The sequence below is a fragment of the Alnus glutinosa genome, chromosome 14 (genome assembly GCF_958979055.1).
Source record: "Alnus glutinosa chromosome 14, dhAlnGlut1.1, whole genome shotgun sequence".
NCBI lineage: Eukaryota > Viridiplantae > Streptophyta > Magnoliopsida > Fagales > Betulaceae > Alnus > Alnus glutinosa.
In genome coordinates this window covers 5,595,975-5,610,599 of record NC_084899.1, presented here as the reverse complement: position 1 = coordinate 5,610,599, position 14,625 = coordinate 5,595,975, and the positions used below count along the sequence as shown (strand labels likewise).

Below are 14,625 nucleotides of genomic sequence, written 5' to 3'. Positions count from 1 at the left end.
TGTCAGTCTGAACATAGGGAAAGAAATTCTTAAAAAGAAAATAATAATATTATAAATTATAGATACAAGCAAAAGAGTACAAATTTCACCCTAAAATAGACAAAAAAGAAAGATAATATGAATTGTAGACTTTTAACTTTACCTAAATTGAGCATGACCCTACTTTTATTTTAAAACGTAAGTAAGGCAAACAGTAGTACCATTTTGTGCCTTGAAAGGCCTTTTTGTTTTGTTTTGTTTTTTAAATTTTTTTTTCCTAATATCTTTACTTTTTAATTATGTGTTTGATTTAGTAGTTAAAAAATGTGTGGCCTAAAAAAGTTATAATTTCAAAACGAAGTTAATGAATATTTGATTTTTAAAAATGAAATTAACCGTTTGACAAAATTCATAAAAGCGTGTTGTTTCTGACAATTTAGCCCTAAAAATCGTTCATTTTTAAAATGCTCTCCCTAATTGATGTGTGAAAACGTGTATTTTTTCACATTTTCAAACTACTAATTTTTTATCAAATGCACTCCCAAATGAGATAAAATGCTTTCAAACAGGCATTTGGCCTGCGTGGGGGGCAAACACACTTTATATCGAGAAAATCCCATTTGGTATTTGCCTACAATGCAATGTATTTTTTTTTTCTTAATAAAAAAAGACAGGAAGAGGCGATCAGAGTAGTTATTCTATTAATTTAGTCGTGACTGTCACTTACAAGAGAGGCATAGACGGTGGGAATTGCAGGCTCCCTCAAGTTCGATTGAGCCATAGCCTGACCCAACCCTATCAAGATCTCAATGAGATTCATGGTGATTTACACTAATCAGGCATAGAAATTTTCATTGTGAAATTCAAACTCGTGTTGCGTTAATGTGCATGTACTTGACTAGTTTGAAAATTTCATTGAGACCACTAAACCCCACCCTAAATAGTGCATTATGGTATTTGAAGCGGGCACAAGAATGATTTTGATATCTAATTTCATCAACAAATTAAAGTTGTGAATAAGGATAAATGTATATGTGATTGGACAAATCCCAATGCCAACTCCTTCCTGAAATTGGACTTCAAAGTAGGAATCCGAGAAAGTGTAGCAATGATAGCAGCAATGACCGAATACTACCTACATCCACTCCTCTATCAATTCATGCCTAAATATTCAAGATTCCTCCGGTTGATATATATATATATATATATATATATATAGCACTTTGTTAAGAAAGCCAAAACCTTTTCAAAGGCTAAATATTGTTAAAGTAAAAACTCTAGGTATATATGAACGTATATACAAGAACAACATTATAATAGAATTAAGACGATTCCTTGATGGTAAATACAAGGCATATTCCAAAACCTGCAACAGCCCACAGAATAAAATATCAAACCCAATGTTGCAAATCCATAAGCTTATTCAATGAATCTCTAATTGCATGTGTATCCGGCCATGTAAAGCAAGAGATGATTCCCTATTGTGATTATAATTAATTATCATCCCTCCCACCTCCCAACCCAAGAAGAAACCTCATCGTCAACCTACTTAATATACCGACCATTCGTTTTTAATGAACAATCAATCTTGTTACATTAACAAAATAAGAAAAAGAGTTAAATTAATGAGAAAAATGAAATCAAAAAAGGCGGTCAACCACTCACAAAATAGGTTTGGAAATGATCGGCCACCCACATATGTTGCTTTGGTCGGAAGAAAATGGCCAATCAATCAATATTCCCTTTCTTTTCATCATTTTAATTTTTAACCTTTTTTTTTTTTTTTTTTTTTTTATAATTTGGAAGACATGGCAATGGCATAATCCTAAAGATTGATTACAAACTCTGAGTCCTAGATTAAGAAAAGAAGGAAATGAATTTATTAGACCGTAGCATGATTTAGGCATAAAATATTTTTAAAAAAAGAAAAAACGGTAACATGATTGAGACAGTTAAACAGGATTATAAAATATAGATTTGATATAAATCAGGTTGCATTTTTGCAGACTTGCAGCTCATATACTAAGTTGACCGGGAGTTGTTTAAGGTACATATACTTCCGGGACACAAGTGTGTTAATAGGTTTGAGGACTGAGGTCAAAGGAGTCCGACAATCGCATGTTGCATTGTTGGCATTGCCGGCAGCCTGTCTTTTTCCTATTCATTGTTTCTCACTGCAATGCCGGTAGCCGCACGCGGCTTTACCCACTTCTATCACCTCCATTTTTTAAAGTTGGGCTCTATAACTGTATGGATTTTCTCAAAATAAACAGGTGTATTCGATAAAAAAAAAAAAAAAAAAGATAAAAGATAAAAATATATTCAAAAATGTAGACTCCGCTATAATATATTTTTAAAAATAATTTTTTTTATCATTGTGTCACATTAATATATATATATATATATATATATATATATATATATTTTTAAAAAAAAATTGAAAAACATAAAACACTATCAAATACATTAACAAACATAACTGTTATGATTTGTGTATTAATATATTATTTAATTTTATATATATATTATGAAGATCTTAAATCTAAGATTTATATTTGTTTTTTTTTCTTCTTCTACTACAAATAAGTAACAAAAATGACATAAAAAAAAGTACAATTATATCATTCTATTAAAAATTAAAAAAAAAATAATAATAATCAAGGCAATGATTTTAATTGGAAGCCGGTTTGTAGCCACCCTTTTTTTAAGAGCAACCATCCTGGTCAGAGAAGGGTAGCTCACGACCACTCCGATCAAAGGGGGTGGAGCCACCCAAATCATGTTTTTTTAAAAAAAAATAAAAAATAAAAAAATAGAAATGAGATAATTATATTTTCATATCATTTTTGTTATTTATTTATTTATTTTAAAAAAAAAATGGATGAAGGTACGTATTACATTTTTAAAATCTTAGTAAACTATGGTCTTAAATCTGTAAAATTAAAAATTAGAGTCAAAATAGTGCAAACGGGCTCTAATATATCTTAATTCTATGTTTAGTTCATCTTGTTGCCGGGTCTTCTTTTTTGTTTTTTGTAGTCTTCTACAGTTGGGATTGGTGCCTAATCATGTGAAGTCCCGTGGTGGCGATCGATGGGATTGTTGTGTCTTCATGTGCATGTATGAGTGTAGTAGAAAATATGGTTAAATTTAATATATATTTCCTTTTAATCATATTCTTCATTTTTAGTTAATTTGAGGTAAGTTCTTGCGTATATAGATACATGTGTATGTGTATGTGTATGATAAGTGCAATGCATCATTGATTATGTTCCTTTGATAGAAGCATCGGTCGTAGTAATATAATGCATAGGATAGTCTTATATCTTCCATCGCATCATGCATGCACTTGTGACCAATATCACCCTCCTCAGTCCTCCCCTTTTAATTTTCCCATTTTCCAATTTATGTGTTAAGATTCTGTCACCATTCTTTGAATCAACTGCCACCTCCTCAAAATGTTATAGATTTAATACTATATATATATATAAAATTTCTTTTTCACACATCACATATTAGGGATGTACATGCAGACGGATATTAACTGCTCACATCAGCTATCCGCAACTATCCCATACATGCGGCTGCAGATATCGTTTTCAGGTTATGATGATAAGAATGCGGATAATAACTGCATCTGCATACCTTTTATATCTAATATATATATTTTTTAATATCTTTATATATATATATATATATATATATAGATTTCACATATCAATATATAATATTTAGACAATTTATGTTTTTTATGTTATGAATTTGTAAATTTATTTATTTATTTATTTAAGAGTACTCTTGTAAGCATTGTGATTACCATGAATATTTTGAGATCATATTAATCATCCCATTTTTTTCTCGGATCTACATATTTGTGGTGTTGCATTATATTTTAAAAACAAGCCTAAAAGACTAAAAATCAGTCAAAATTATTTTTAAAAGCGTTGAAAATAGGCACATTACGTCATTACTTATTTGCTGATAGTGAATAATAATCACACTTAATAATTGCAATAACAACGTAGATGCGAATAATAAAAAAAAATTGATGCAAATACAGAAATCTAAAAGTAATATTCACATTTTACGAATGCAAGTACAAATATCGTAAATAACCGCGCAAATATCACAAATAACAGCACGGATATCCACATGTAAACCCCTATCAAATTTATATTTTCTCCTCTTTTTTTTTTTTACCAACACTTACTTATTTTCTCCTCTTTTGGTTCTTGTTTTCGATGCCCCCACTAGTTATTTGTTCATGTTTTATATCTGCTTAACCAGAATATCTGTGGAGGATATAGGCATCTTTTTAGTCCCATTGGGCATTTTGGCTGGAAATTTAGGATGGTCTTTTTTCCCCATCGTTTACATCCCTATTTTTGATGCAGGTAAAATCCAAATCCAAATCCATGGGCCTATTGGGCCAAAGTAAGATGACTCTAATAGCGACATAAGTCATTCTTTTTTTTTCTTTTTTTTATATAGACATAAATCATTCAATATAACATGACATGAATTGCCGAAATAAATATCTATTTCTTTTTGACAAACCATGAATACAAGCTGTTACATCTAAACGCCACGATATTTCAAGTCAAGTCATCAATATTCCCTGCAGCAATAAATGGATTTTTTTTGCCGTTTCTAAATAGAAAAGAATATTTAAAAATTAAAAAAAAAATTAAAATTAAAATTAAAAAAAATATACATGCCATTCCAACAAATAAGACAAATCGCCCAGCCATCCCACACAGCTAAAGGTTAACTGCTGCCAGAAATGCAGATATCGATCCTCTAGCATCCACCAACCAACCAGGTCAGGCAAGAGAGTACCAGGAAGAGCTAATTACAACGGGACTGACTTTCCTTTCCAAAAGAAAGACAAAAGAGAAGGAATATATATATATATTATATATATAGAGAAGAAACGCATGTAAATCCAAGAAACACATGCACGATTCTACAAAGCACTCATATATTAAGAGCTTTCTGCTGGAACCTGACCAAGGGTCCCAAAGTTTTTGGCATATTTGGGCCTCCACAAAGTCCTCCCCCTCACAATCTCGGCCCCATCCTCAAGTCGAAGCAAGTGCTGGCACTCGATGTCGTCCAAATTCACCAAATTACCAACGCCAGTGCCGGAGACGGCGGTCAAAGACTGCAGCACGCTGTCCCTCCCACACTCCCTCCTATACTCCAAAGTCATAGCAGAGAGCTCGTGGCTCTCCAAGATTGGCAATGGAGCACTCTGCAAGGTAAAAAAAAAAGAAAAACAGTTCAATCAAAACTGAAGGAAAAAATTCTGGCAATCCATCAATGTTCCAATAATTAAACACTTGACATGCCTACTAATAACTCTTATCTTAAAATGACACTCTCTCTTCCTCATCTCGTGAAGGATGAGGGCATATGTTCAAGACTCATTGTAAACCCTTAATTCAAAAGCACGAGAAAGTTGCCTCAAAGCAAACGGTTGTGGGATTTTATCTGGAAATTTAGCTACAATGGGAGGTCGGTACCGGCCTATCAAGAGTAACACGCTACACAACGATATTTCATTAATGTATAATCTTTTACTTTCTTGGCCACTGTACTGTGAACTCACACATCCTAAAATTAATGGGGTTTACGAGAAGAATATGGAACTGCAAACTCAAAGCTGAAACAATAACGTCTATTGCTAATTAAACCAGGGGAGATTTTAAAGAACAGTGTGGACTAAGAAACAATATGTTTTCTATAGTTTGCAATGCAATAATGCTGAAATATAAACGTTGATTACTGAAGGTTTAGCACAGATTGTAGTCTGACAAGATATAGCCAAAAGAATACCAAACAAAGTATTGCAGGGCTACATCGGATGGTATTAGGAATATCCCTTCCAGCAATTAGTCAATAAGATAAGTAAAACATGACAGCTAAAAGGCAAACATTATTATGTGGCAAAAGGCAAGGAATGAATACTTTCACAAAAACAGATGAGCACATGGCGTGGTTCACTGAAGTTGTATATACTTTCAGAAAGACAGATGTACACATGTTCATGCTGCACTTAAACCTTGCTGGACAACCAAAGTGATAACCGGACAAGTATATTGCTTCAAATGGACTTATACAGCCTGGAAATAATGGAGGTCAGTGGGAAAAGAACTTGAGGGTGTTTGGCAAATATTTTCAACTTTCTCTTTTATTTTTTTCACTTCACTTAAAAAAGTCAAATCCAAAACATTCTCTTTTTTTTTTTTTTCTTTTTTTTTTTTTTTCACTTTTTATATCAGATCAATAATTTTTTATTACTATTCAAAAAAAAAAAAACCCCACTACAAAATAAAACTTTTTCACTTTTCTATAAAACAATTTCAAACTTTTATATACTTTATATCACATCAATCACTTCTTATTACTATTCAAACTTTTTACTACAAAAATTCCACAATCACAAATGTTTGACAAACACACCCCTTATATCTAAGGAAAGTACAAAACTGAGTATTGGAAACATACCCTTAAAGAATTAGACAATGAGGTTGAAACGTTTATATTTAGAGCTTTGGAATGTGATTTGGCTAAAAGACAAACTCAAAACTTAAATAATCATTTCTAAGCCTACACATTCAACTGTTTCTCAAAATTAGGGAACCAAACAGTACCACTCAGAACAGGTTTGTACAGTTATTGCTGGCTTGTAAACTTTTCTGAACAAATTAAACCCAAGATAAGGATATTCTGGTCAGACCCAGTTCAACTACACATTTCATTCAGAGTTTTGATCTGGCTGACCATCTTTGTACTGGGTAGGGTATTATTAGCATGCATGCATATTGTATCTAGTAAACAGGCATCCAACAAAGGACAATATTAAAGAGCAAGAGAGAGGGAGAGGGGGGAGTGCAAGGGGATGATCTAAAAAGGGAATTCACTTGGAAATCTACCTCAAGGATCCAGCCAATGTACTTCACATTGTTAACATGCTGGTTGACATCTAAATCACTCCATCTAGGCTGCAAATTGAAAAGGGAAAAAAAAAAATTATATGCCAATCAGAAAGCAGCACGTGTGCCACAAGTCAGATGTAATTTTGAAAATAAAGGAAAGAGAACAAATGTCAATTGAAATTTTCAAACGAAAAAATCAACTTACAGTTAACCCAGTGCGGACATAGTCCGCTGTATTATCGTCAAGCTTTTGTAGTTTTCTGCTATCCTCTTCCACAACAGGAGCAGAATTCATAAAGTAAGGCTCTATTTCCCCTCGAACTTCTTCTGGAATCTTAGATAACCTCCTTGTTTTTTTATTCATCATCACCCAAACACTGCAATTCATCAAAACCAAAAACACAATCATTGTGATCCTGAACAATCAGTTGTGCTAATAATATTTAGAGTATACAAAACACCATGTTGCATGTTGACATGCAGGAAGTTCATTACAATATATCCCATAGAAAACACTTAACACTTCTACAATCAGAATCATCTGAAGAAAATTAATGACAAACAGAAAAAAATTATACGTTTCATTGCTTTGATTGTCATCACCACAGTATAAGATATTTAATGTAACATAATTATATTCCCCATTCAAACACCATCATGCTAGCATATATCAAAAGTTACATAACGCTGAAGTTTTTATCAGTCAGGAGCACAAATAATTTTTTTTTTTCCCGGTAAAAGGATCAAAATCTTGAAATAATATCCTACCTGGAGGCTCTTGTAAGAATTTCGCCAGTTTTGTAATCCCGTAGAAGCCAATCACGCCGCATACCATTCTTTCCAGATGGACTAACCCAAGTGTCCACTTCAACAACATCACCCCTGTAAGACAAAAATAAACTAAATCCATCAATCACTAATGACCACTCTCCCACTACAAATCAATTTATAACCTGTCACTTCCCAACCATGATAATGTTCCATAAAGTTCTTACACTCAGTGCAACAAAATTAGTTTAATGCAGTTGGCTCCAAAATTTATACATTAACAAAAACATATTTATTATTTAAGAGGCTTTGAAATGTTAACCATCATACTCGAGGGAGTTTAAGTAGTTGCCGTCTGTGTCGAGCTTTTTTCCCTTCTAAGGAAGTTAATTAAACTAAGCAAATTGGAATGGAACTTCATAAAAATACATCATACACATAGCAGAAGAATTACTCTGCCAGACAGAAATGAGGGCAACTGTATAGCATCCCTAGCTTATTAATCCCTCACAAATGTCAACTCTACATAGGAGCCCAAACTCATATCTATATATTACATCAAAGCAACCCTCTTTTGGTCTCTTTTTTGGGCTTTTGGTTTTATCTTGAGCTGAAGCCCTATCACAGATTGAATGTTCCATAAAAACCTATCTATGGTACTTTTAAACTTGTCTATCATGTCTTCCAAAGGAGGATAGACTATGTCTATATCAACTGACCCATCCCTCGAAAACATTCATCTTCTCTCGCTCATTCTTTCTCCATTTGTTTGAATAAGAAAAAGAATATTCACCACTATATCACTATCTTGAGTTTTAGAACACATCTAGTGACTACCATATACACCCATAATTATAAACCTATTATTTCTACCGCCTTTGGTTTTATAACTATAAGATGTGAAGAATTCTTATGTAGCAGGTTCATATTATGTATTTGGGCCTCAATTATGCTTTAAGATTCCATTACACCATACTCAGAATCATAATGAAACAAATATTTTAAGCACGAGCAGATAAAATTCTTAGGAATGGCGGGACCCATCCAATCCACAAGTTTTTTATTTTGTATTCTTTTCTATTGTTAATACTTATTTTTATACAAGAACTTCACATTCATAATTAAGAGTCAACTATCACGAGTGCACAAAATCTACCTAAATAATATGTTTAGCTTCACACCCACACTAATACCCCCAAGAAATAAACCATTCCAGCAGAATCCACAAATAGGATACAAGCTTTTCAGATACAGATTTATAACCTTTAGGCATCACCCTCAAAATTTTAGAGAACATACAAAACTAAGTAAATAGAGCTAAGTACAGAGCCAATTCTTTGCTACATGGCCAGCACTATGAACTTCATATGAGGTATGGTTGCAATTTTGGATAAAATCATCCAAGTCATATGTGAAAAATGGCCGCACAAAACATAAACTACATAAATAAATGACAAATCATCAGCTCATGCTCAACTGCCAAAGGGCAAACTCATGAAGTTGTGACTTACCAAGTAGGATAGCGATCTACCACAACCTGCATCCGTGTAACCACCCATATCAGGTTCTTTTTGCACATCTCTGGCGTTGAACCAAAACCGTCACCAAGAAGTCCAGCACCCTTAACATGATTAAGGGCAGATTCCTACAGCCAAAAACAGAAGAAAACAGCTCGTGAAGAAGAAATCTCAGTAACAAACTATCACACTAAAAGATTATGACACAACTATATCTCTCCACGAAAACAAAATGATAAGATTAGAAGATTTCAATAATACCTGTAAATGATTCATCAGCGTCTCTATAGACGCTGTCCGATCAGCACCTATTTCGTATGATCTAATAGAAAAGTTCTGCCGGAACACAAAACCATCCTGAACAATCCTCCCTAGACCAAAAGGGTCAATAAGCATGTCGGGCCGCCTGGGTTTCCAATCCAGCATCATCCACTGCTTCTCCGCGGCCAAGAAGATTGTGGTGATAGCGGCAAGAAGCATGCTCCAATCAGGTAACGTGTTGATGAAAGTCCTGGGGGGAGGCGAGGACGTTTCACACTCATTCCTCACACCTTCCACTGGCGTTGTCAAACCAACCGAGGTACCGTTTATTTTGGGAGGGGCTTGGGCATTTGCCTTGACCTGCAAGCCACCGGAGGACCCAGCAGATTTCGACTTCATTCCTCCCAAATTCGAAAGCTTTTTTGCGGTGGCCTTGGCGCCAGAGTCCGGAGATGGAGATGGAACCGGAATAAATGCGGAAGTAGCGGCAGTCGCAACCATTGTGAATTCCTTTAAGACCAGCGGAGACAATTAAAGCTTGTCAGCAATTCCTGCGAAATTCTCTCTTTGTCAGTGAAATTTGTACAACCAAGTTTTGGAAATCTTCACAAACACGCGTCAGACAGAAACACGTAACAGTGAAAACCGTATAGATAGCTATAGCAAAATTAATTTTTTCAATTCCTTCAACGAATTACACAACGAATATAACGCCCACGTTCTGTACGGGGTCAGATGGAGGAGGAGTAAAAGCAAAAGCAAAAATTACTCGAAATGTCATACGCGAGTTTCCGTTTTTAATGACGGCAAAAACATACAAGTACGCGATGTATACGGTGCTGATCCTTTTACCAGTAAACGTCTCAAGAATAACCTGTTTCAGGGAATTTAGGGGGGTAAAAAAACCAAATCATGCTTGGAAACAACAGGTTCCAGGACAATTTAAAATTATATATATATAAAAAAAAAAAAAAAAAAAAAAAAAAAAAAAAAAGTTACAAAAATCTTATTTCCAAAATAATTTTGAGCCGCTCAAGCATTTGCGCATTTTTGTTATCTTCTCTATACTTGCCCAAAACCAAACGGAACAACAGAAGGGATTAATACCAAAGAAAATTTCCTAATTCCTAAGAAAATAAAATATCGATTCTGATTGCAAATCAAACCCATGGAAGAGAAGAAAAAGAAAACAAGATAAGGCGATCACTAATTAAAAAAAATAAAAATAAAAAATCAAGAATATTATCTAATGCAGAATCATCGTAAACATGGAGCCAAAAGCAGAGCAGATCTGACCTGAAAACTACAAAACATCACAAGCGAGGGCCAAATCATTTCAATTCATTTCGTTAACATATTTGGAAACTTATGCATCGCAATATAAACAAAAAAGAAATCATGCCAATAATCCAATCTTCTCCCCATTGTACCCCTCCATTTCATCCAAAAAATTGAATTGTAAAAATAAAAATGGTACGACTTTTACGCCGCGTTTGGCTGCAGAGAAAAAGTAGGAAAATTTGAAATCCAGATCTCTCGCTATTCAAAAGCACCACAAAACAACAACGTAACGTTCAAAATTCCCAAACTTCTCCATTTCCTTCCCATTACCTCCTCTTTCTCGGCAACCAAACGGAGGGCAACGAGAACCACCAATTCCCAAATGCCACACCACCAGATCAGACAAGAAAAAATGAGAGAAAACGAAAGAAAATACCCCCGTCCGTACCTTAACCAGCGAGAAATCCGGAACAAAATTTTCAAGAACAAAAAAGAAGGGGAAAAATCGGCATAAGCAAAAAATGAGGGGCTATTGCGTCATTTCCGATCCGCAAACTCTTTTTTCCAGTCTGTTCTAGGGCTGGCGATCTCGTTCCTCGCTCTTCTTCTGTTATTTCCTTTTTTCTTCCTCTATTTTTTGAATTTGGTATCACTTTCCAAAAAAGCAAGAAATCGGGAGAAAGAGAAAAATGTGGGAATTAGGGCGAGCGATTGGTTGGGTGGTAGAGAACTGGCGAGCCGAGACTGGATTATATATAGTAACCCACTTGGACCTCCCGCCTCTCGTTCAAAGCTCCACATCCCCAAGACTTCTCCCACCTTATTTACGTCTTTGCCCCTCCCTTACCCTTTTCGTTGTTACGTATTTCATTATTGGCAACAAAATATTGTTGGGGGCTGCGGAGTTAGGAGGGAATTTTGCTCCGCCTTCGTTTAATCACTTTGGTAATTAATTTTGAGCTTATTTAATTTAATAATGGGGGGCGACTTTACTTTCTGCATAACCTGGCATAAAACTTTTTCAAACAGTCTACGCCACTGGCTGGCTCGCTCCGACGTGGCTTCTTTAAAAACCTTTGGCTCAAAACTGGGGTCGTTTAGACTGGTTGGCTAGCTCGGACGTAGCTTCTTTAAAAAACCTTTTGCTCAAAAGTAGGGTGGCTAATTTTTGAAAAAATAAAATTAGCGGATTTAGATAGGGAGGTTTGATCTGTTTAATTAAATGGATTAGATTATGATTGATCTATGTAATTTTAGACAAATAATATTTGTACACACACTCATATTTGGTATGAGACACCAAATGTGAGTATGTGTACAAATAACACATTTCGTAGTTTTATACCAATGTCTCGACACGATTCAAAATCGACAAGCAACGTAAGGACTAGTAAATTTTTATACAACCTTCAAACTTTACCATGAAATTAACCGGTTATTTCATACCTATTTCATTGTTTATTCCACAAGATGAGGAATAACCATTCCTCTCAAAAAGGAGAAAAATAGTTGTTCATTTTATGTAGGAATAGCACATTGATTTAATTTTACACTAAAGCCATCAGATAATGACAAAGAAAATTAGGGTTGTAATCGAACCAAGCTGAGCCTTTACTATTTCAAAACTGGCTTTAGCTCTTAGCAGCCTTTTCTAATTCATTAGTTCATTACAAGTTAGTGTTAGAATGTGAGTTCTTGCATGAGCTCAAGTGTGGTGACTTGAAGAAACAGAAATCTAAATTTAGTGTACAATCTCATAATATAAAGCCAAAATCTTTAGTGGCCATTATATAAAATTCCCAACTTTTGAACCTAAGCAAGCAATGCAATAATAAAACTAGGGAGCACAAAGTTCCTCTTCCTTTTCTTATCCAGAAGACCAGACTAGCTTTCTAGGTATAAGATTAGTTTGTAATTAATAAACTACGTCCCTATTCTTATTAGTCTATTATTAGTAAGCTACATATGGTGGGACTTTTTAGCCTCTGGCAGGTTCTACAAGCATAGAAGACAAGGCGCCAGCTTCGAGGGACTAGCTAACTACAGCACTATGCTTGTGAACGTGGTCTTTCTCCCTTTCTTTTCCAAGACACAGGAATATGCTTTTTAGGACGGACATGCAAGGATCCATCCATTTCAATTTCAGAATTTAAAATTGGTTATTGGAGTTCATTTCCACGCTTTATAAGGCTTAAATTTTTGTTAACAATGTCACGGCATGTCAAATGGCATGCGTTTTTTTAATAAAAAATAAAAAAAAAAATTAATAAAAAATTATAAACATAAATATAAAGAAAAAGTTTTTTTTTTTTTTTTTTTTTTTTTTTTTTTTTTTTTTTTTTTTTTTTAAGAAAGGTATTGAATAATTTTACGTGTAATATAAATGTCCATTAAGTGTCTATTAAATAATGAGGTGGTTTTTATAATCATTATTTGATCAATCACACGCTCAATGGTAATTTCAAAAGCCACCTTATTATTTGATAGACACTTAATAAACATTTATATACTTAATAAACATTTATATGACATGTAGAATTACTCAGAGATAGTTAGCCTATCCACCCCCAATTTCAACAAAGAACCCAGCTTGCTTTGTGCGCTTTTATTTTGCATTGAATATTTTATTGTATAATTCTTTACGGAGAGACAAATCTTAGGGCGATTTTAAGGACGTCAACGTTTTACATGATTCGTGAATTTGATACAAACTCAACATAAATTTATTGGGTTATGATTGAATGGTATGACCCGTTTAATTAAATGAGTTAGGTTATAGTTTACCTATATAGTCTTATACGGACAGAAATTTCTTACAAACCGGTTTGTAAAAAAATTTCTACAACCCACATATAAAAATGACGTGTGTTTTTTAAGCATGTGAGAAGCACATATTTTTTTTATTAATACTATTAGAAAAACATGTAAGAAGCACATGTGCTTTTCACATGCTAAGAGACACATGTCAATCTTAAATATAGTTTACATGAAATTTTTTACAACCCGATTTGTAGAAAATTTATATCTATCTTCAGACAATTTAAACTTTGATGAATCTTAGAGAGCAAATTAAGACAATTTTAACTTTAGAAATCGATTTGACAAAAATCGATACTTATCAAACATATTTTTTTCCTAATTCTTCCTAGTAGGTTGTCGGAGTTGATAAAAGGAATTAGTTTGCCTGTCTGTTTTGAATGCTACACATTCACAAATAGAGTAGCTCAACAATATTTGTGCTCTTTTATTATTATTATTATGTTTCATACTTTTGTTTGACCAATTGTTATTGAATTGGTGCCTAAAGTTGCTTGAAATGTTGTCCAAATTGTCATCTCCAATAGACCAACGAACCTTCCTGCCTCACTGAGATTTGTTTGGACTTGCCGTGACATGAGTTTCTTTGTCTGTGCAGAAGTCGCCAAGTCTTTTGTTATTATTTGATTATGATTATGTTTTGACAAATTGTAATTACACAAACATATTTAAGGAGATTTTTAACGTTCATATGAGTTCAGCTCCTCGTGAATTTGGCTCGAAAAATAAATAAGTCGTTTGTGAGCATAATTAATCTGCTAGTATATTAAACGAGACATATTCGTATAAAACTCGAATAAAACCCGAACTTTTATGGTTCATTCTTCTCAAAATATATTCCAATCATCATGAAAAGCAACATATGTATAAAATCTAGATTATATCATTATATTATTATTATTATTATTATTATTATTATTATTTTGATTATTATCAATTTAGACAAGGATATTCCAAAGTGTACGTAAAATATATATTTTTTTTTTAAAAAAAAAAAGGAAAAAAAGAAAGGAAGAAGAGAAAAGAGGTTCACATACTTCCTTGAGGGTGGGCTGGTAAAC

At 33.7% G+C, this 14,625-nt stretch overlaps 1 protein-coding gene across 3 annotated transcripts; it reads right to left on the bottom strand.

Annotated features, from left to right (window-relative positions):
- Positions 1 to 4,646: 4,646 nt before the first annotated feature.
- On the bottom strand, positions 4,647 to 11,532 carry LOC133857346 (palmitoyl-acyl carrier protein thioesterase, chloroplastic). Of its 3 annotated transcripts, none has more exons than XM_062292583.1 (7): positions 11,078 to 11,532; positions 9,467 to 10,017; positions 9,200 to 9,333; positions 7,689 to 7,802; positions 7,126 to 7,297; positions 6,918 to 6,986; positions 4,647 to 5,233 (listed from the first exon to the last, which is right to left on the bottom strand). In XM_062292583.1, the coding sequence occupies exons 2-7, from the start codon at positions 9,965 to 9,967 to the stop codon at positions 4,964 to 4,966; spliced, it is 1,260 nt and encodes a 419-aa protein (XP_062148567.1). In that variant the 5' UTR covers positions 9,968 to 10,017; positions 11,078 to 11,532; the 3' UTR covers positions 4,647 to 4,963. The 3 variants fall into 3 exon arrangements, with proteins under 3 accessions (XP_062148567.1, XP_062148566.1, XP_062148568.1); XM_062292582.1 differs by having other exon boundaries at positions 11,196 to 11,528; XM_062292584.1 differs by lacking the exon at positions 11,078 to 11,532 and adding an exon at positions 10,285 to 10,305.
- Between the last annotated feature and the right edge of the window lie 3,093 nt (positions 11,533 to 14,625).

Bases quoted from the DNA above. Each gene is read 5' to 3' on its own strand.
- LOC133857346 (XM_062292583.1), bottom strand. From the start codon at position 9,967: ATGGTTGCGACTGCCGCTACTTCCGCATTTATTCCGGTTCCATCTCCA. The intron at 7,298-7,688 runs GTAGGATATTAT...GATGAATTGCAG, and splicing joins ATTCTTACAAGAGCCTCCAG to TGTTTGGGTGATGATGAATA. The intron at 5,234-6,917 runs GTAGATTTCCAA...TTTACCTTGCAG, and splicing joins ACATTGGCTGGATCCTTGAG to AGTGCTCCATTGCCAATCTT.